We start from the raw sequence: 23,540 nt of genomic DNA, 5'->3' as shown, positions 1-23,540 counted from the left end.
TCCTTGGATGACAATGAACTATGAAATGACATTTAGACTTTTCAGTCCATAATACCTGTTTCTATGGATCCTTAATGGTGCGAGAGAGAGAGGAACCAAACACATACAAACGTCCTCCAGTGATTTTTAAACTTTCACTGTTGAAAAGCGATATAAATACACTAAAGCACACACACACTACAGGGTAAAAAAATATATATTTTGAGCAAAATGGTATTTTAGACACAACTGCAAACTTCAAGGAGTTGGTTTGATGGGAAGTGCTTGAGGAACCATTTAGGAGCAACAGAGAACCCCCCCCCCCCCACTTGTGCTATGTCATGACTTACCTGGACCACCTATTGAGATGTGCCTTTTGTTAAGTAAATCAGGTGTTAAATGAGGTGAAAATGAGACTGGAGTGCCACTAGGAAGTACTCAATGAGATTATGGAATGATCCCTGAGATGTTACGCTGCAGGCGTCTAACCTTTACCATGCTAATGTTCGGTGGCTTCATCTGTTGAGCTCTCTCTCACTGTCTGACGAGACCTGAACCGTTTCTCAGCTAAGGCAATTATACTACTGACTGTTCACTCCTAATTTATGTATCTATTACAGGGAGTTAATTTGAAGAGAATTTTAAACATGTCTTAAATCAATAATTGAGACTAATAAAAGTGCAGGGAGATGAGTCCCAGGTGAGATTTTTACTGAATATTGAAGTGGAGACTCATTCATCCCAGAGGCAATCTACCCTGTATTGTCCTTGAGTTTTTTTCCCCATTTCCAAATCAGTCATCCCTTTCATAACAAAGAAAGGATTAGATTCAGAGGACACACTTTTAAAAGAAGCTTGAATTGTTAGCAGGGAAAGACTGAATATTTGAAGGGTTATCAGTAAATTGCAATAATTCCTGAAATTGGTGTCATTGACTATAAAAAACTAAATTGACACATCAATACACTAGGTTAGCAATAGAGACACTTGTCTTTGTGAAGTGTGCTGTGCAATCCCTTTAATTATACTGAACAAAAATGTAAACACAACATGCAACAATTTCAAAGATTTTACTGAGTTACAGTTCATAGAAGGAAATCAGTCAATTTAAATCAATTCATTAGGCCCTAATATATGGATTTCACAGGGGCGCAGCCATGGCTGCAGCCAATCAGAGGGATTTTTTCCCCAAAAAAGGGCTTTAATACAAACAGAAATACTCCTCAGCAACCCCCCCACCCCCACCCCACACCCCTCCTTAGATGATCCTTCAGGTGAAGAAGCCAGATGTGGAGGTCCTGGGCTGGCGTGGTTACACATGACCTGTTGTTGTGAGGTCGGTTGGATGTACTGCCAATGACGTTGGATGCGGCTTATGGTTGAGAAATGAACATTAAATTATCTGGCAACAGCTCTGTTAGACATTCCTGCAGTCAGCATGCCAATTGCATGCTCACTGAAAACTGTAGACATCTGTGGCATTGTGCTGTGTGACAAAACTGGACATTTTAGAGTGTCCTTTTATTGACCCCCAGCACAAGGTGCACCTGTGTAATGATCATGATGTTTAAAGTATTCTGACCTCTTGACTTTTTCCACATTTTGTTACGTTACAGCCTTATTCTAAAATTGATTAAATCGTTTTTAGCAAATGTATTACTAATGAAAAACTGAAATATTACATTTACATAAGTATTCAGACCCTTTACTCAGTACTTTGTTGAAGCACCTTTGGCAGCAATTACAGCCTTGAGTATTCTTGGGTAGGACACTACAAGCTTGGCACACCTGTATTTGGTGAGTTTCTCCCATTCTTCTCTGCAGATCTGCTCAAGCTCTGTCAGGTTGGATGGGCAGATATTTTCAGTTCTCTCCAGAGATGTTCGATCGGGTTCAAGTCTGAGCTCTGGCTGGGCCACTCAAGGACATTCAGAGACTTGTCCCGAAGCCACTCCTGCATTGTCTTGGCTGTGTGCTTAGGGTTGTTGTGCTGTTGGAAGGTGAACATTTACCCCAGTCTGAGGTGCATTTTCATCAAGGATCTCTCTGTACTTTGCTCCATTCATCTTTCTCTCAATCCTGACTCGTCTCCCCGTCCCTGCAGCTGAAAAACATCCCCAAAGCTTGATGCTGCCACCAACATTCTTTACTGTAAGGATGGTTCCAGGTTTCCTCCAGACATGACGCTTGGCATTCAGGCCAAATAGTTCAATCTTGGTTTCAACAAACCAGAGAATCTTGTTTCTCATGGTCTGAGAGTCTTTATGTGCCTTTTACTGAGGAGTGGCTTCCATCTGGCCACTCTACCATAAAGGCCTGATTGGTGGAGTGCTCCAGAGATGGTTGTCCTTCTGGAAGGTCCTCCCACCTCCACAGAGGGACTCTAGAGCTCTGTCAGAGTGTCCTTTGGGTTCTTGGTCACCTCCCGGACTAAGGTCCTTCTCCCCTGATTGCTCAATTTGGCCGGGCGGCCAGCTCTAGGAAGAGTCTCCCACTCTGCAGAAATGGAATTTGAACTTCTTCCATTTAAGAATGATGGAGGCCACTGCGTTCTTGGGGAGCTTCAATGCTGCAGACATTTTTTGGTATACTTCTCCAGATCTGTGCTTCGACAAAAATCTTGTCTCAGAGCTCTATGGACAATTCCTTCGACCTCATGGCTTGGTTTTTGCTCTGACATGCACTGTCAACTGTGGGACCTTAAATAGACAGGTGTGTGCCTTTCCACATCATGTCCAATCAATTGAATTTACCAAAGGTGGACTCTAATCAAGTCGTAGAAACATCTGAAGAATGATCAATGAAAACAGGATGCACCTGAGCTCAGTTTTGAGTCTCATAGCAAAGGGTCTGAATACTTATCTAAATAAGATATATCTGTTTTTTATATTAATACATTTGCAAAAAATTCTAAAAACCTGTTTTCACTTTGTCATTATGGGGTATTGTGTGTAGATTGATGGGAATTTTATGTTATTTGATCCATTTTAGAATAAGGCTGTAAAGTAACAAAACGTGGAAAAAGTCAAGGGGACTGAAAACATTTTCCGAATGCACTGTATATTAATTTCACTCAGACAAAATTATATGCTCTATTGGCTCCCAACATTCCAGATGTACCTCAATATACCTCAGCTTCAGCCCGACCATGATTCTTCATATAGACACAGATCTGTCTTAGGGACAGTTGGCAGGGATGTATTACAGTGAAGAGGAGTATCATTATGCCAAAAACCATAGCTATTGCTCTGCTGGTCAGTCTGTGTGCCATTAACACCTTGTCGAGTGTGCAAACAATTTGATGAATGATTTGTATGTTTACAATTTCTAGTAGAAGGAATACAATTACCTGTCCTTAAAAAAGGTTAAATGCTTTGTGATTAATTTTGCTCACAGGCGTGCACAGATTTTTTGTTGAAGACTTAATCCCAACATTTAAAGAACCAATCTGTACTTTCAACACCCTAACCCTGCCACTGTTTGGAAATTGATGGATTATGCTGGGTACAAATAGAATTAAAGGCAACCCAGAGGGATCTGCACTATCTAAGGTACTCTCTCTCGCCCTGGAGGCATAGTGCTCAGGAGGAGCACTATGCCTCTTCTTCTTTCCATCCCAAGGTGAGAGAGAGTACCTTGGATAGTGCAGATCCCTCTGGGTTGCCTTTAATTCTATTTGTACCCAGCACCAGCAATATTTAATGTATTGTATCTCCACTGGTCTTAGATGTGGCAAATATGTACATGCTTTTTCATCTTTGGGATTTTTATACTGTGTATCTCTCTTGGATCAATGTCAATCTACATTCTGTTTCTGAGGCATCATGTTGGAGAGGAGTCACGTTGCAGTGGAGTTATACATTCAAAATACACATGTAGAACTGCATAACAGGGCCACTTTCATCTTGCACATACAAGATACACTGTCAAGGAAGTCAGTGGAGTGTATCTCTCCAACTTATCTTTCTTTAATGACATGTTCAGGTTCAGGTTCTCTGGAGTGTTAAAGCAGGAGAGTGTCTTGGTTCCCAATGAATCTGATATGAGAGGAGGAGGAGAGGAGCAGCTAGGGCCTGTAATGCTGTAGGAGACAGAAACAGAATGTAGATTGACATTGATCAAGAGAGATACACAGTATAAAATCCCCAAAGATGAAAAAGCATGTACATATTTGCCACATCTAAGACCAGTGGAGATACAATACATGAAATACCAGATCAAACATATAGTCAGCTTTCATGGTCAGATCATCTGATTGTTGGTCTACAGTATGTTTGATTTAAACAAGCAATTGCTTTCTGTCCCAAAGTTTTTCTGAAATCACACCACAAAGCTTTCTTTGCGCTTCACTTACAAATTCACTGCACATACTGCAGGACTCCAACTCAACTCCATGAAAAGGAAAGAGTCACCTTGGGTCAAATTAAAGCAATGCTTTAGATCTCTGTTGCTTATGTAACATGCACTCAGGGTATCCTACCTTTTATAACAGCTACTGCAGCACTGGAATATGAGTTGGCAAGACGGAGCAGGTCCACAGTTGACTACGGAATGTTTGATTGTGCCAATTATACTGGTGCCTAGCAGTAAGTAATCTTGTCATATAGTGTCAGTCGGAGCAAAGCGAAGATGAAAGGAACCTTCTGAAAAGTACATGGAAGACATAATAGATTTTGTTAATGAATAAACTAACCACAGATACTTAATAGTTTCTCGTCTATTACAGAGACTTTTGGCATAAATAAATAATGTATAATATTTATTTATAGCATATTCATTTGTTTCTGGGCTCCCTATACATTGAATCAGTTTAATATAACAAACGCCTTTGATCAATCTGACAGAAAGATGGTTAAGTGTGATGTTAAATCTATACTGAACAAAAATATAAATGCAACATGCAACAATTTCAACAATTTTACAGAGTTACAGTTCACAAGGAAATCAGTCAATTGAAATAAATATATTAGGCCTTAATCTATGGGCCGGGGAGCCAGGCCCAGACAAGCAGAATGAGTTTTTCCACAAAAAAGGGCTTTATAACAGACAGAAATACTCCGCAATTTCATCAGCTGTTTGGGTGACTGGTCTCAGACAATCCTGCTGGTGAAGAAGCCGGAATCAGAGGTCCTGGTCTGCGGTTGTGAGGCCAGTGTCTAACGACATTAGAGGCAGCTTATGGTAGAGAAATTAACATTACATTCTCTGGCAACAGCTGTGGTGGACATTCCTGATGTCAGCATGCCAATTGCACACTCCCTCAACTTGAAACATCTGTGGCATTGTGTTGTGTGACAAAACGGCACATTTTAAAGTGGACGTTTATTGTCCCTAGTGCACCTGTGGAATGATCATGTGTAACAATATTGCTTCCGTCCCTCTCCTCGCCCCTACCTGGGCTCCTCTGCACACATCGACAACAGTCACCCTCGAAGCATCGTTACTTATCGCTCCACAAAAGCCACGGACCTTGCAGAGCAAGGGAAACAACTACTTCAAGGTCTCAGAGCGAGTGATGTCACTGATTGAAACACTATTAGCACCCACCCCGCTAACTAGTTAGTCATTTCACACTGGTTACACATGCTGTTAATCAGCTATTTGATATTCCACCCCTGTCAGGTGGATGGATTATCTTGGCAAAGGAGAAATGCTCATTAACAGCGATGTAAACAAATTTGTGCACAACATTTGAGAGAAATAAGCTTTTTTGTGCACATGGGCAATTTCTGGGATCTTTTTTTCAGCTTATGAAACATGGGACCAACACTTTACATATTGAATTATACTTTTGTTCAGTATAGATGAAAAGCTACAACCAAGGTTAATTTGCTGTCTACCAATACATCATCCAATACATCTTTTCTTTGAGGTGGAGGACATTATAAACAATTGAGCTGTAAGCACTCATTGATATAATTAAGCCTTGAGCGCAATGTAAAAATCTCTCTCTCTCTCTCTTTCTCTCTCTCTCTGTGTGTTGTAATTAGTGAGACATTTATAAAGTACTCAATCCATGGAGGACATTGAGAGTTATATTTCCCATTATACAGACTGATGGCCTCCCTAAGATCAGTATTGCTATAGCAATTATCTCGCATTAGCAAGTACATGTGAATGCTGGCTAGGTAGATTTTCTGATGCTCTCTGCTGATGGCTACAGTGCATTCAGAAAGTATTCAGATCCTTCCACATTTTGTTAAGTTACAGCCTTATTCTAAAATGGATTAAATAGCTTTTTGTCCCTCATCAATCTACACACGATACCCCATAATGACAAAGCAAAAACAGGTTTTTAGAAATCTTTGCTAATAAAAAAAAATCTGAAATATCACATTTTCATAAGTATTCAGACCCTTTACTCAGTACATTGTTGAAGCTTCTTTGGCAGAAATTACAGCCTTGAGTCATCTTGGGTATGATGGAGGTGTCATAACTTTCCCTCCTAAGTGAGGATCAGACTCGACTCCACCACCAGCCCCGACTCCACCACCAGAGAGGAAGGGGGGGAAGTTGGCCAGTTTTATGACTGTCGTAAATACCTTGCAGGAACTCTCTCTCCCACTCTGCAGGAATGGAATTTTAAAATCCCTTTGTTACAACAGAGAGAGACTTTGCAGTACTGTAACATCAAAAGGTTGAACTTTGAGACAATATTCCCAACACAAAGAATGTGGGAATTGGTCGGGAGGGAGTTAAAGAACAATTATGTCAGATCAGTTGTTGTTGTGTGATATTATTAAGGACGGTATAACCAAATAACGGTAACTCTATAAATGTATATGTCCCAGTTACATCTAAATGTTGTGGAACTTATATGATTAAATATGAAACTATTTGTGAGAAGATGAAATGTGATTTTAGCCTTCTAAATGAGATAATTGTTTTTCATGTAAAGTTTTACCCAGTCAGTAAGCACGCACATGTGAGCACAGACCTTGTGGCAGCGTGATGGAACCGCCCTCCAAGACAAGGGCATAAAAGGACAGCTAACAAAATTTACATTAGACCAGAGAACGTGAGGACCATTCACATGTAGAAATGGTTGGAATCTCTACAGACCAGTATACGGACGGTAAGCCGGACGTTTAAAATGGTTAGACTCTACATTAGACAAGCGTGCCCGATGAAAGGTACGAATGGTTAGAAACTCTGAAACTTTCAACAGAGAAGAACATTTCTACCAGACCAGACAGCGTGAAGAGGTGGCTACACTGCTGAGAAATGGTTTAAAACTAAAGACCAGTCGAACTACAGCGCGAGCGGGATATGGCAAAATGGTTTGAAACTACAATACCAGAAAATGGTAAGACCCTCTGAAACTCTCTCTCAAAGAAGAAGAAGGCTACACAGGAACATTCAGTCTGCAGCTGTTAGCCTAGGAAACTCGAACTAAGACGAGAGACAAAGAACAATTTCCTCTCACCATTATAGGTATCTCTAGGGTATCTATTCTAAACAAACAGAGTGAAGGACGAGTCCCGCTGAATACCACGTGGAACACCTCTGGAAGATCTCTTCTAACAGAAACTCATAGACCAACCTACTACAACTACAAAGGACATGGTGACCTCTGGTGGACAACCAGAGACTTACACAACCAGAGAATTTCTGTTGACTGACTCCACAGACTGATCGGGCATTTTCAACAGAGAGAGACGACAAAGACGTACAAGCATAAATATGTGTTGCAATCCTAAATCCAAATGAGCGGTTGTTAGGGTGCTAAATATCCACATTTACGATGAGCATATTATACAACTGCATGTATGATAGCTGAATTCCTTTGTCTCTCCTCCTCCTGCACTTTTGTCCCCCACCCCCTTTCGTTGTGTAACCAGACATCATATTGGGTTAGTCCACTAGGGACTTTTCATTGCATTATGTTAATATTTAATACTATACTGGGTGTGTGTTTATGTATTCCTGTGTGATTATTTCATTAGTTAGTAAATAAACAATTAAGCCAATTTGTGGAAGCTGATTCATCATGGAGACTAGGGTTCATGCAGATTTATAGGAATATTACAACATTCAGACTGAAATAGGAGCAAATGATTGATGGATGACGGGAGAGTATATCGAGATATTCTAATATTTTTGTTAATTCGGGAAACGGTAACTCGTTAAAAAAAACTTTCCCCGTGGTGCCGCAGATTACTACTTAATTAATTGTTATATGATTAATTTAATCTCGTAATAATTGAATGTGGTATGTAATTATTCAATGAATAGCCATCATCGCATTAATGATAGCAACGTCACGACAGAGGCCACTTGCCTAGTTAAATAAAGGTTGAAGAAAATAAATAAATAAATGACGCTACAAGCTTGGCAAGCTTGGTATTTGGGGAGTTTCTCCCATTCTTCTCTGCTGATCCGCTCAAGCTCTGTCAGGTTGGATGGAGAGCATCACTGCACAGATATGTTCAGGTCTCCCCAGAGATGTTCGATCGGGTTCAAGTCCGGGCTCTCTACAACATAAAATCCATGTTTACGTGTGTATAATGCATATGTTATTGTGTGTTTGTATGCATGTGTCTGTGCCTATGTTTGTGTTGCTTCACAGTACCCGCTGTTCCATAAGGTGTATTTTTATATTCTTTTTAAATCTAATTGCACTGCTTGAATGAGTTACTTGATGTGGAATAGAGTTCCATGTAGTCATGGTTCTATATAGTTCTGTGCGCCTACCATAGTCTGTTTAGGACTTGGGGACTGTGAAGAGACCTCTGTTGGTATGTATTGTGGGGTATGCATGGGTGTCTGAGCTGTGTGCCAGTAGTTCAAACAGACAGCTCGGTGCATTCAACATGTCAAAACCTCTCACAAATACAAGTAGTGATGAAGTCAATCTCTCCTCCACTTTGAGCCAGGAGAGACTGACATGCATATTATTAATGTTAGCACTCTAAGGGCCAGCTGTGCTGCCCTGTTCTGAGCCAATTGCAATTTTCCTAAGTCTCTCTTTGTGGCACCTGGCCACACAACTGAACAGTAGTCCAGGTGCAACAAAACTAGGGCCTGTAGGGCCTGCCTTTTTGATAGTGCTGTTAAGAAGGCAGAACAGCGCTTTATTCTGGACAGACTTCTCCCCATCTTAACTACTATTGTATCAATATGTTTTGACCATGACAGTTTACAATCCAGGGTTACTCCTTACAATATTTAGTTCAGGTTTAGGGTTTAGTGAATGATTTGTCCCAAATACAATGATTTTAGTTTTTGAAATATTTAGGACTAACTTATTCCTTGCCACTCATTCTGAAACTAACCGCAGCTCTTTGTTAAGTGTTTGCAGTCACTTCACTTGTTGTAGTAGCTGACGTGTATAGTGTTGAGTCATCCGCATACATATACACACTGGCTTTACTCAAAGCCAGTGTGGCATATCGTTAGTAAAAACTGAAAAAAGTAAGGGTCCTAGACAGCTACCCTGGAGAATTCTTGATTCTACCTGGATTGTGTTGGATGGGTTTCCATTAAAGAACACCCTCTGTGTTACTGTTCTTAGTAAAAGGGGCTTTACATTTGCTTCCTCCAGAATTGAAGTCTGTTTGTTAAGCATAGCCACCTCATTCCTGTAGTCCTCCGCTAGCAAACAACTGCCGCATTGGAACTCCGGATTGTCAATATTGTCACGGACAAGTACGTAAAAAACACTGCGTCTACAGCGCTGGAAACGTTTGTTAGTTATTCCAGGTGAAGCGGGTTCCATTGCAACCTAGTTAGCTAGCTAGCTGGCTAGTTGCTAGCACGTGTTGACACAGGTATCTGAGTTCTTGAGTTCCAAAGTTTTCAGTGTTGAGTTTGTGTCTCCCCACAGCAGATTTTGTACCTTTGTTCTCCATTAGATCCGGAGTTCCGTTGTTTTCCACACGTCTTCATTCATAGCTAAATTAAACTTTCAAGAACAATGCAATGCTTCTGAATACTTTCCAAATGCACTGTATATTTAATTTGTGGTCCTTTAGCAGATGCTCTTATCCAGAGCGACTTACACTTACTGCATTCATCTTAAGATAGCTAGGCGGGACAACCACATGTCAGTCATAGGAAGTAAGTGTTCCCTCAATAAAGTAGTTATCAGCAAAGTCAGAGCTAGTAGGGGGGAAACATTCAAGTGGGAGTGTGAGTTCACGAAAGGCTTTAAAAATATATATGTTGGGTTGGGGTGCAGGGTTTGAGCATAGCCTGAACGTAGGGTACTAGCGAAGTAGGATACTGTGCAGTACAACAGACAAGCCATGGCTTTCACTATCAACCTCAACATACTGTCAAACTGCTGAGATAGTGCCCCATCCCCCCACCCCAATCCTGGCCACCTCAATCATGTTCTGAATAATTAGATTTAGGATTCTAATCCCAGTCCAGCAGTAGGATTCAACATATTCTTCTGCTCAGTCAATCCACATCAATCAGATTAATCTGAGTTGCCATTTAGCCAGTCTTTGAATTTGACCATATAGAGGATTCGGGGTCAGTAGCTACATACAGTTTATTTTAAATATACAGGTCAGTGCTGGCCTATGAAATAGATGGTGCAGAGGCAAAGCTTCCACATGAAATCCATGAAATGAAATAATTAACATTTATGACTTGGCAAGAAGTAGAAGTAGTGTTGCAGCTGGTGGTAAATCAGGGCGCCAACGCAGTTACAAAATGCACTCTGGAGCAGTTAAATGCTCATCATCGGGAGTCATTCCATAAAAGTTTTTAATTAAAAAGAGGTCATTTAGATGGCCCAGTGCCATTTTGGCTGCCTCCTGTAAATGTTGATAGCTGATGTCCATCATATATTCCATTGGATTAAATGTATACACATTTTTATGAGTCCTACAAACAGCTCTATTAAATACTTCTATTTAACATGAGACATGGCCGTTTTTACAGTGGTCGAAACACAACATAAGCTTTAACTAGGGCCAGGGGAGGAGGTTATCATGACCACATGATACACTACATGACCACAATTATGTGCTCATCGAACATCTCATTCCAAAATCATGTGCATTAAAAATCAAGATGCTGGAACATTGCTGCGGGGAATTACTTCCATTCAGCCACAAGATCATTAGTTAGGTCGGCCACCGATGTTGGGTGATTAGGCCTGGCTCGCAGTCGCTGTTCTGATTCATCCCAAAGGTGTTCGATGGGTTTGAGGTTAGGGCTCTGTGCAGGCCAGTCAAGTTCTTCCACAGCAATCTTGACAAACCATTTCTGTATGGACCTCGCTTTGTACATGGGGGTATTCTCATGCTGAAACAAGAAAGGGCCTTCCCCAAACTGTTGTCACAAAGTTGGAAGCACAGAATTGTCTAGAATGTCATTGTTTGCTGGAGCGTTAAGATTTCCCTTCACTGGAACTAAGGGGCCTAGCCGAACCATGAAAAACAGACCCAGACCAGTATTCCTCCTCCACCAAACGTTATAGTTGGCACTATGCATTCGGGCAGGTATCATTCTCCTGTCATCTGCCAAACCCATATTCATTGGTCAGACGGTGAAGCGTGATTCATCATTCCAGAGAATGCATTTCTAATGCAGTCCAATGGCGGTTGCTTGGCCATGTAAACCTATTTCATGAAGCTCCCGACGAACAGCTCTTGTGCTGACTTTGCTTCCAGAGGCAGTTTGGAACTCGGTAGTGAGTGTTGCAACCGAGGACAGACAATTCAGTACTCGGCTGTCCCCTTCTGTGAACTTGTGTGGCCTACCACTTCACGTCTATGCCGTTGTTGCTCCTAGGTGTTCCACTTCACAATAATAGCACTTATAGTTGACTGGGGTAGCTCTAGCAAGGCGAAATTTGACAAACTAACTTGTTAGAAAGGTGGCACCCTATGACGGTGCCATGTTGAAAGTCACTGAGCTCTTCAGTAAGGCCATTCTATTGCCAATGTTTGTCTATGGTGATTGCGTGGCTGTGTGCTCGATGTTAAACACCTATCAGCAATGAGTGTGGCTGAAATAGCCGAATCCACTCATTTGAAGGCGTGTCCAAATACTTTTGTATATATAGAAAAACTGGGCCCTACTTATGAGCCATCTAGGTGACATGGTAAGGAAAAACTCTAAACAAGAGCTATAATAACCAGACAATCCAAACTTGCATGGTAAAACTGCACCAAACCTTTCTTTAAAAACAGCCCCTGGAGATTCCAGGAAGGACAGGCAAGGGTGGGCCTTTGAGCTGCCCTCCAGCAAAGCCTGATCAGAAAGGCTATTATTGTGGCCCCTCATACGCTGACAGCTTCTCCACTTGATGTGAGCAGAGTTGAGTTGCAGGAAGTTATTTTGAGGGACTTGCCTATCACAGCTGTTGCCTCAGTCACCAGAGTCCTGTTGGACCCTCTTCACTTTTCTCTTTCAATCCCCTGGACCTGGTAAGTGGATTTCCCAAACACTTTTACACACTGTTCAGGTACAGAAATTCTATGTAACTTTTCTTTGAGCTATGTCTATCTGCCCTGTTTAGTTCTGATGATTAGTAAAACACTGCTTCATGATGTGTGGTGACAAAGTTGATGAGTTGTCTTTGGCTTTACCTTCGGATCATAGTGACAAATGTGTTGTGCTCGTGTGACCTGTGTAACCTATGTAGTGTAAGCTAACTATTCTGTATCATTATGGTGAATTGAGTTGGTGGTGAAGTATTCTCCTGTGTTAGTTTGGTCTGAAGTCACACTGAATTATTCAGTGTTTTTTGATTTGTGTTGTTTATTCAACATTATCAGAGGAGGTTATGATCTATTCGAAATCATCAACTGAAACACATTCTCTTTAAAAATATATATGTCATCTCATCAGATGTATTATCAGCTAACAAAGAATGAATGTAGACATTTAGAACATAATGTCAACGGTGTTTTTCACACTTCTACATTAAAAGTGCCGTCATCGACATCAACAGATACGTGGCTGGAATAACAAATAGCTTGACCATATTTAGAGGCTCCTAAAATAGAGTGAGGCCTCAGAACAGGTGCCGTGTGCCTGCCCGCTGGAAGTAGGGAGGGTGGGAGAGGGAAAGGGGCTGCAGGGGGGGGGGGGGGGGGGGGACTAGGGCTAATTTTATCCTGATAAGCAGGGAGCAGTCATGTAGCAATAGAGCTGAGGGATAAACAACCTCTGGATGCTTTAAATTAATTCTGTATTAAATCAAATAGAGAAGTGGGAAGGGAGGCTGCTGGGCCTGAGGTCTATTTGTGACAGGGCAGATTTAAATCCTCACATTGGTATTGTTTCCTGACTCCTGACAGGCTATTGGGTTATGTGCTATTTTTCACCACCCACAGTGATTTGTTCCACATGCATCAGACTGAAAGTTACTTTACTGAGAATTAATACTATACCTAGTATTCAGTCTAAGAGAAGCTTAAACATCAGATTAAATATTACAAAATTAAAATGTACATTACAAAATGTACATTTTTTAGTTTTCTTTCAGAAAATGTTCATCTTTTAGATTAACAAAGAGATATTGCAGTTTGGAGATTTTGTTTTAGATTTAGGCAAGTGGTACACAGGTCACCATTGCTGTTGATTCTAAGCAATATTGTGCTGCTATTTTTATTGACTTGGCCAAAGCTTTACATATGGTAAACCATTCCATTCTTCTAAGGAGTATTGGTGTCTCTGAGGGGTCTTTGGCCTGGTTTGCTAACTACCTCTCTCAAAGAGTGCAGTGTATAAAGTCAGAACATCTGCTGTCTCAGTCATAGCCTGTCACCAATGGAGTACCCCAAGGCTCAATCCTAGGCCCCACGCTCTTCTCAATTTACATCAACAACATAGCTCTGAACCTTGTTCAGAGAACCTTGTTCTGAACACCTCCAAAACAAAGCTTATGTGGTTTGGTAAGAAGAATGCCCCTCTTCCCACCGGTGTGATTACTACCGCTGAGGGTTTAGAGCTTATACAAATACTTGGGAGTATGGCTAGACGGTACACTGTCCTTCTCTAAGCACACATCAAAACTGCAGGCTAAGGTTAAATCTAGACTTGGTTTCCTCTATGGTAATCGCTCCTCTTTTACCCCAGCTGCCAAACTAACCCTGATTTAGATGACCATCCTACCCATACTAGATTACTGAGACATAGTTGATAGATTGGCAGGTAAAGGTGCTCTCGAGCGGCTAGATGTTCTTTACCATTCGACCATCAGATTTGCCACCAATGCTGCTTATAGGACACATCATACCAGTCGCAAAAGACCCACTGTATACCCATCGCAAGACCCACTGGTTGATGCCTATTCTAAAACCCTCTAGGGCCTCACTCCCCCCTATATGAGATACCTACTGCAGCCCTCATCCTCCACATAAAACACCCGTTCTGCCAGTCACATTCTGTTAAAGGTCCCCAAGGCACACACATCCCTGGGTTGCTCCTCTTTTCAGTTCGCTGCAGCTAGCGACTGGAACAAGCTGCAAAAAACACTAAAACTGGACTCAATCATGGACACTCTTACTGACAGTTGTGGCTGCTTCGCGTGATGTATTGTTGTCTGTGCCCAATAATGTTTGTACCATGTTTTGTGCTGATGCCATTTCTTGCTACCATGTTGTTGTCATGTTGTGTTGCTACCATGCTGTGTTGTCATGTGTTGCTGCCGTGCTATGTTGTTGTCTTAGGTCTCTCTTTATGTAGCTTTATGTAGTGTTGTGATGTGTGTTTTGTCCTATAAAAAAATATATATATCTCTGCCCCCGTCCCCGCAGGAGGCTTTTGCCTTTTGATAGGACATCATTGGGCAGCAGGGTAGCCTAGTGGTTAGAGCGTTGGACTACTGGAAGGTTGCAAGTTCAAATCCCCGAGCTGATAATGGGTGTTTTATGTGGAGGATGAGGGCCGCAGTAGGTATCTCAGATAGGGGGGAGTGAGGCCCTAGAGGGTTTTAGAATAGGCATCAACCAGTGGGTCTTGCGACGGGTATACAGTGGGTCTTGCGACTGGTATGATGTGTCCTATAAGGAGCATTGGTGGCAAATCTGATGGCCGAATGGTAAAGAACATCTAGCCGCTTGAGAGCACCTTTACCTGCCAAATCTGTCGTTCTGCCCCTGAACAGGCAGTTAACCCACTAGGCCTTCATTGAAAATAAGAATTTGTTCTTAACTGACTTGCCTAGTTAAATAAAGGTAAAAAAATATATATACATATATAAAATTGTAAATAAGAACTTGTTCTTAACTGAATTGCCTAGTTAAATAAAGGTAAAAAAATATATATACATATATAAAATTGTAAATAAGAACTTGTTCTTAACTGACTTGCCTAGTTAAATAAAGGTAAAAAAATATATATACATATATAAAATTGTAAATAAGAACTTGTTCTTAACTGACTTGCCTAGTTAAATAAAGGTAAAAAAATATATATACATATATAAAATTGTAAATAAGAACTTGTTCTTAACTGAATTGCCTAGTTAAATAAAGGTAAAAAAAATATATATACATATATAAAATTGTAAATAAGAACTTGTTCTTAACTGAATTGCCTAGTTAAATAAAAGTTCTATAAAAAATGTCATAAAAAAACACAGATAGTGGTCACCCACACCCGCCTACAATTGCTAATAACCCATCAGCAACCGCTCGACTATATGTGTTCAAGTGAAAATCTGAGGCCCACACCCATGCCGGACCTGCAAATATAGAAAATGTGCACAGTCAAGGGGTGCAGAATTTGTTGTTGCTGCCTGATTTAGAAATGTTTCTGCTTATAATTTCTGACATTTTGGTTGGCTATTTGATAGTCAACTTGTCTATAATTATATATATAGCTTATCTTTTGTCATTATATGTTGCCATAGAATGAATTCTTCAATCTAGTTGACTTAGGTAAAGTTTTCTCTGTCATCGTTCGCGGATGAGTTTGTAAGCTAAAAGAATGCTGTGAAAACCACCCAACATGTTTCTGATAAGGTTTCAGTTTAGCTTTGATGCATATTTCACATGGTTGAAATCAGCTTTTATGATAAAGACAGCACCAACTGGGCAATGCATTCTCTCATGATGCAGAAATAAAGAAATCATATTCCTCCACTCCTGTTCCCAAGTCCAAATGTAGCCTACATTTGGTGCATCATTTTACTGCAAGAAATGCTAAATTCTGCATGAGTTATTATTACATTACATTTCCTTACATAAACCATACCAAACCATCTTTGGTATGGTGTCCCAATATTATTTGAATTGGGGAAGTGTGATCATAATCATTAGGATATTTTAGCGATCCTCAGTAGATGACATCCTAAATGTCCCCAGCCTTAAGATGTGATGTAAACAGCAAACTTGCACTTTTGATATGCGTTTTTAGGCTATGGATGAGAAAGTTAACTTGTTCCAAACATTTAGCTCTGTTGTATGCTGCTTTGCGATCTATTAACAGCAAGGGCTGCATTAAATAGGCTCAATATTTCGTTATGATGCATTTGGCAATTATCAATTTATTCGCATTAAACGTGAAAGTGTATACATGTACGCCCTTTATATATACAGTTGAAGTCGGAAGTTTACATACACCTTAGCAAAAAATACATTTAAACTCACATTTGAACTTCACAATTCCTGACATTTAATCCTAGTAAATATTCCCTGTTTTAGGTCTCTTAAGAATATGAAATGTCAGAATAATAATTGAGAGAATGATTTATTTCAGCTTTAATTTCTTTCATCACATTCCCAGTGGGTCAGAAGTTTACATACACTCAATTAGTATTTGGTAGCATTACCTTTAAATTGTTTAACTTGGGTCAAACATTTCGGGTAGCCTTCCACAAGCTTCCCACAATAAGTTGGGTGAATTTTGGCCCATTCCTCCTGACAGAGCTGGTGGAACTGAGTCAGGTTTGTAGGCCTCCTTGCTCGCGCACGCTTTTTCAGTTCTGCCCACAATTTTCTATAGGATTGAGGTCAGGGCTTTGTGATGGCATCTCCAATACCTTGACTTTGTTGTCCTTAAGCCATTTTGCCACAACTTTGGAAGTATGCTTGGGGTCATTGTCCATTTGGAAGACTAATTTGCGACCAAGCTTTAACTTCCTGACTGATGTTTTGAGATGTTGCCTCAATATATCCACATCATTTTCCTACATCATAATTCCATCTATTTTGTGAAGTGCACCAGTCCCTCCTGCAGCAAAGCACCCCCCCACAGCATGAGGCTGCCACCCCTGTGCTTCACGGTTGGAATGGTGTTCTTCGGCTTGCAAGCCTCCCACTTTTTCCTCCAAACATAATGATGGACATTATGGCCAAACTATTTTATTTTTGTTTCATCAGACCAGAGGACATTTCTCCAAAAAGTACGATCTTTGTCCCATGTGCAGTTGCAAACAGTAGTCTGGCTTTTCTATGGCGGTTTTGGAGCAGTGGCTTCTTCCTTGCTGAGCGGCCTTTCAGGTTATGTCGATATAGGACTCGTTTTACTGTGGATAGAGATACTTTTGTACCTGTTTCCTCAAGCATCTTCACAAGGTCCTTTGCTGTTGTTCTAGGATTGATTTGCACTTTTCGCACCAAAGTACATTCAACTCTAGGAGACAGAACACGTCTCCTTCCTGCACTGTATGACGGCTGCGTGGTCCCATGGTGTTTATACTTGCGTACTATTGTTTGTACAGATGAACGTGGTACCTTCAGGTGTTTGGAAATTGCTCCCAAGGATGAACCAGACTTGTGGAGGTCTACACTTGGCTGATTTCTTTTGATTTTCCCATGATGTCAAGCAAAGAGGCACTGAGTTTGAAGGTAGGCCTTAAAATACATCCACAGGTACACCTCTAATTGAGTCAAATGATGTCAATTAGCCTATCAGAAGCTTCTAAACCCATGACATAATTTTTTTACATTTTCCAAGCTGTTTAAACGTACATTCAACTTAGTGTATGTAAACTTCTGACCCAATGGAATTGTGATAAATAATGTGAAATAATGAAATAATGAAATAATAGTGAAATAATCTGTCTGTAAATAATTGTTGGAAAAATACTTGTGTCATGCACAAAATAGATGTCCTAACCGACTTGCCAAAACTATAGTTTGTTAACAAGAAATTTGTGGAGTGGTTTTAATGACTCCAACCTAAGTGTATGTCAACTTCCGACATCAACTGTAGGCTATGCACTTCATTAAATTGATCGATGTCATGCCTGCTCCCGCTCCCCCTTCCTGGCACTCGAGGGTGCCAGGCTGCCCATCATTTTACGCACGTCACCTTCTTAACGTGCATCAGCGCTTCATTGGACTCACCTGTACTCCTTCACGTTTTGATTGCCTTCCCTATATCTGTCTGTTCCTCTGTTTCATACCCGTGTCTGCATGAATGTTTTTTATGTCCAGAAGCTCTCCTGTCCTGCTTCATATATGTTTATTAATTAAATGTTCACTCCCTATACTTGCTTCTCGTCTCCAAGTGCCTGTCCTCACAGAATGCTGACACCACAAGTTGAAGCATCATGGAGTTTTAGTTTTTGTTTATATTGGTAACGTCGGGTTCGAGTGCCGCTGCCGATGGAGCCGGGGGGCCTCAGTTGGCTCGTCGGGCTTCCACGCCTTAGCTGGTTCGAGAGGTTTCCTTGCCTCGGTTGCCTCGGCAGGTTCCCATCCCACATCATGCCTCAGCCGGCTCGTCAGGCTTTCACGCCTCAGCCGGATCATCAGCCTCCCATGCCTCAGTCGGCTCATTGGGCTTCTACGCCTTGCCCAGGTATCACGCCTGCCCCCGCTCCCCCTCCCTGGCGCTCAAAGGGGCGCCCATCATTACGCACACCTGTCACCTTAATTACGTGCAATAGCGCTTCATTGGAATCACCTGTACTCCTTCACATTTTGATTGCCTTCCTTATATCTGTCTGTTCCTCTGTTTCATCCGTGTCAGCATTAATGTCGTTATGTTTTTCATGTCCAGATGCTCTTCTGTCCTATTTTATGTCTGTTTATTAATTAAATGTTCACTCCCTGTACTTGCTTCTCATCTCCAAGCATCTGTCCTTATCATCAAATCAGTTATTGTTTTCATGCTCAAACCGTGAGCAATAGGCTACCTGTCAAACACAGCCATTTCTCTCAAAACACAGGGATGTCGATTGGCACGGGGCTAGTACTATCAGAGGACTTTGGAGTTTGCCAGAAAAACAGTAGCTTATTCTGGTTAGTCAATGCCAGATTTCAGTTTTCATTTAACCAATCTAAACAGTATGCTACTGTTCCCTTGACATGCCATAGGCCTATTTGAAGTCCCGTCTTGTGACTATCAGATTTGTTTAGCGCCTCACAATCATGACACATAACATAGCTGGCAAGGCTATCATCCTCTTTTACCACTTCACCAACTGTTTTACAAACATGACTTTTCTGGCCCTCCCTTCTCATTATTTTCAACTCTCCTTTCTCAGCTTTTGTCTTATTGAATTAAACTTGGACAATGTCCGTTTTGCCTGCAATTGACGTTAAGTTTTTCTGCCCGTTCCCAAAAGCATTATTTGGAGATTGTCTGTGTAGGCTATTTGATGTGTTTACAGCCCTAAAGTTTAGGCTTATGCACTAATACCAGATAGCCTAAAATGGTGAAAAAAAAGCCTCAATGAATCCTATATAAATTGCACAATAATTATACATTTATGGATTTTTTTAAAGGCATTGCTTCTCTTTATTCAAACCTGAATGACCCTAAAACCGTCCGCCCTGCAGATATGAGTCATCCCGTGCATCACTATTACACAGGTACCTTTTTAGTGTAGTTAGTATTATTAGTATAGTTGTCAGTTTGTTTGTTAGTTTTCTAATGTGTCTCCGTATCTGCCACATAGGTAGTAGTACACTACCTTACCAAAATTATGTGGACACCTGCTCATCGAACATCTAATTCCAAAATCATGGGCCTTAATATGGGGATGGTCCTCCCTTTACTGCTATAGCAGCCTGCACTCTTCTGGGAAGGCTTTCCGCTAGATGTTGGAACATTGCTGCAGGGACTTTCGGTTTCCATTCAGCCACAAGAGCATTAGGGAGGTCGGCCACTGATGTTGGGCGACTAGGCCTGGCTCACAGTCTGCGTTCCAATTCATCCCAAAGGTGTTCGATGGGGTTGAGGTCAGGGCTCTGTGCAGGCCAGTCAAGTTCTTCCACACCGACCTTGACAAACCATTCTGTATGGACCTCACTTTGTGCACGGGGGCATTGTCATGCTGAAACAGGAAAGGGCCTTTCCCAAACTGTTGTCACAAAGTTAGAAGCACAGAATCTTCTAGAATGTCATTGCTGTAATGTTAAGATTTCCCTTTACTGGAACTATGGGGCTTAGCCCAAACCGTGAAAAACAGCCCCAGCCCATTATTCCTCCTCCACCAAACTTTACTGTTGGCACTATGATTTGGGCAGGTAGTGTTCTCCAGGCATCCGCCAAACCCAGATTTGTCTCTCAGACTGCCAGATCGTGAAGTGTGATTCATCACTCCAGAGAACGTGTTTCCACTTCTCCAGAGTCCAATGGCTGCAAACTTTACACCACTCCAGCTGACACTTGGCATTGTGCATGGTTATCTTAAGCTGCTCGGCCATGGAAACCCATTTCATGAAGCTCCCGACCAATGGTTCTTGTGCGGATGTTGCTTCTAAGGGCAGTTTGTAACTCGGTAGTGAGTGTTGCAGACGATTTTTACATGTTGAGTTCACTCGGTGGTCCCATTTTGTGAGCTTGTGTGAGCCGTTGTTGCTCCTAGATGTTTCCACTTCAATAATAACACTTACAGTTGACGGGGGCAGCTCTACCAGTGCAGCAATTTGGCGAACTGACTTGTTGTAAAGGTGGCATCCTATGAGAGTGCCAGGTTGAAAGTCACTGAGCTCTTCAGTAAGGCCATTCTATTGCCAATGTTTGTCTATGGAGATTTCATGGCTGTGTGCTCGATTTTATACACCTGTCAGCCACGAGTGTGGCTTAAATATCCACTAATTTGAAGTGGTGTCCACAGACTTTTGTATATATAGGACATCTAACATCCTATATCTCTGTCCCCTCTCAGCCACATCTGTGAGAATGGAGATCAACGTCCAGTCTGTTGCAGAGGTCATCCCAGCCCAGACCAGTGTGACTCCACCACCGTCCCCAGTCACAGCAGAGACCCCGGTCCCTCTACCCCAGGAGGGCCAGCACATGGACCCCATGGAGGAGTTTGGTCGTCGGCTGGACGAAATTATCAACACCTATGGCTCCGCAGCCAGCCTGATAGAGAAACAGTGCATCATCCTGGAAACGGATAAGGTGGAAGAGGAGGCAAGCGGAGAGGAAGCTGATGAAGTCACATCCGCCAAGAACACCAGCACGGGCAAGGATGCAAAGAAGTTGCTGAAAGGCTTAGGTAGGTGGATTTAGGGAGGTCAATGTTTTGTTTTCCTCATGCATTACTTGGATTGTGCAGTTTTGTTTTTAAAGACAACATTAACACTTTGATATATATATAGAAAACATAGTCAAGTCCCACAACCTTACATTCAGCAGCAGAATGGTTTTGTATTTCAACACAGCTATGTTATAATCTGTTGTTGTCCGACAACAGTATCTGTGAGCGCAAAGACGGGGCAGTGCGCTAATGAGATAGACCAGAGGAGGTATTCTAGTTACCACTCAACAAGCATTCAATTGACAGAACATGTGTTAAAAGAAATGATTGGACACATAATGATGTATATCGCTCTTAAGAATAGTTTTCATTGACTTCAAATATATACTGAACAAAAATATGAACGCAACATGCGACAATTTCAAAGATTTTACTGTTACAGTTCATTTAAGGACATCAATCATTGAAAATAAAATCATTAGGCCCTAATCTATGGATTTCACATTACTGGAAATATAGATATGCATCTGTTGATTACAGATACCTTAAACAAATGGGCCTCACAATGGGCCTCAGGATATCGTTGCTGCATCTTTGTGCATTTAAATTGGTGGACATTCCTGCAGTCAGCATGCCTATTGCACGCTCCCTCAAATCTTGTGACATTGTGTTGTGTGACAAACCTGACAATTTTAGAGTGGCCTTCTACTGTCCCCGGCACAAGGTGCACCTGTGTTATGATCATGCAGTTCAATCAGCTTCTTGATATGCCACACCTGTCCAGTGGATGGATTATCTTGGCAAAGGGGAAATGCTCACTAACAGGGATGTAAACAAATGTGTGCACAAAATTTGAAAGAAATAAGCTTTTGTATGGAACATTTCTGAGATATTTTATTTCTGTCATGAAACATGGGACCAACACTTTACATGTGTTTATATTTTTGTTCACTATAAATGGGGTGGCAGGTAGCCTAGCAGTTAGAGTGTTGGGCCAGTAACTGAAAGGTTGCTCGTTTGAATCCCTGAGCTGACAAGGTTAAAAATGTGTCAATGTGCACTTAAGCAAGGCACTTAACCTTAATTGCTCAGGAGTCGCTGTTAATAATGGAAGACCATGGCCATGACCCTACTCTCAGGGGGAGTTGGGATATGCAACAAACAAAAAAAATCTAATTCACACATGCGTATAGTACACACTTGTAAATGTTTGAAATAGAACAAATATAAGCATCCACCAAATTATTATTATATAGTCAGAGGATGCATTCCTTCATCTTCTTTTGAATCTAAGACTTACTGTATAAGTGGGCAAGATCATTTAAAATCATGACTGCTTATCCACAAATGAACAAGCAGACATGTTAAGTGTCATGTTATTGTATCTCAACATCCATCCAGGTTGTGCCCCATGTTCAGACTGTGTTTTGAGGACAGGTTACACAAGTTATGGGGAGAGGCCTGCTTCAGAGCAACACAAAGTGTATTTTCTAACCAATAGCAGATGTTGGAGATAGTTTCTTTGCCTCAACATGAAACCAGGCCAGCAACAGAGGGTAATACAAATCTTGGTTCCGCATTTTCAGCCATTTGATTTGATTTGCCTTTCCAAAGACATAGGTGTCAAGATGCAAGAGCTTTCATGCAGGGGAAATTGCTTCAGAAAAGTATTTATTTTGAAACCATTTATAGAATGATCCCTGTTGGCCTTTTTTCATCTTTGTTTTTCTAGTGCCTGTCCAAATGGAAACAAACACTACATGATTTCTCTCTATCCACACAGGAAAGGAGGGCACGCTTCTAATGCAAAGTTTGAACAAGCTGTGCACGCCAGAAGAGAAACTGGATGCTCTACTCAAGAAGTATGCCGAACTGGTGAGTGTTCTCTTCTCCCCTCTATCAGCACACCAGAGAGTAGAGTCCTTCAGCACAGCAGGAACCAGCAGCAATAAAACAGACCAGGGAAAGTTGAAAGGAAACAAATAAAAGCACACATGAATCAACAGGGAAAACAGAGAGTGCCTAGTGAGATCTTGAAAGTGGTTCAGTCTCGTACCGTGATGACCTAAATATTCTGCGCCTCTGGCTGCAAAGGCGAATATGAACGCAAAGGCCATATTCCATAATAAGACAGCTAGCTACAACATGGCTCTGTAATTCCTCAACAAGGCAACATCAGGAACACTAGGCATTATGAATAATATTACCA

At 41.4% G+C, this 23,540-nt stretch overlaps 1 protein-coding gene across 2 annotated transcripts in view; it reads left to right on the top strand.

Moving 5' to 3' along the window:
• Positions 1-12,236: 12,236 nt before the first annotated feature.
• Positions 12,237-23,540, top strand: part of txlnba (taxilin beta a) — a 33,300-nt gene continuing 21,996 nt past the window's right edge. The window contains exons 1-3 of one of the 2 annotated variants that reach the window (XM_020496541.2): positions 12,237-12,365; positions 21,014-21,349; positions 23,115-23,206. In XM_020496541.2, coding sequence (XP_020352130.1) covers positions 21,028-21,349; positions 23,115-23,206 — 414 coding nt within the window. In that variant the 5' untranslated portion in view covers positions 12,237-12,365; positions 21,014-21,027. Of the gene's footprint in view, positions 12,366-17,690; positions 17,739-21,013; positions 21,350-23,114; positions 23,207-23,540 lie in introns of those variants that run through there. The other variant, XM_020496542.2, reaches the window with a different exon arrangement.

Source organism: Oncorhynchus kisutch, linkage group LG12 (assembly GCF_002021735.2).
Source record: "Oncorhynchus kisutch isolate 150728-3 linkage group LG12, Okis_V2, whole genome shotgun sequence".
In the NCBI taxonomy this organism is placed as follows: domain Eukaryota; kingdom Metazoa; phylum Chordata; class Actinopteri; order Salmoniformes; family Salmonidae; genus Oncorhynchus; species Oncorhynchus kisutch.
Note: the sequence above shows the minus strand (reverse complement) of the source record. Positions and strands in the feature narration are given on the sequence as shown.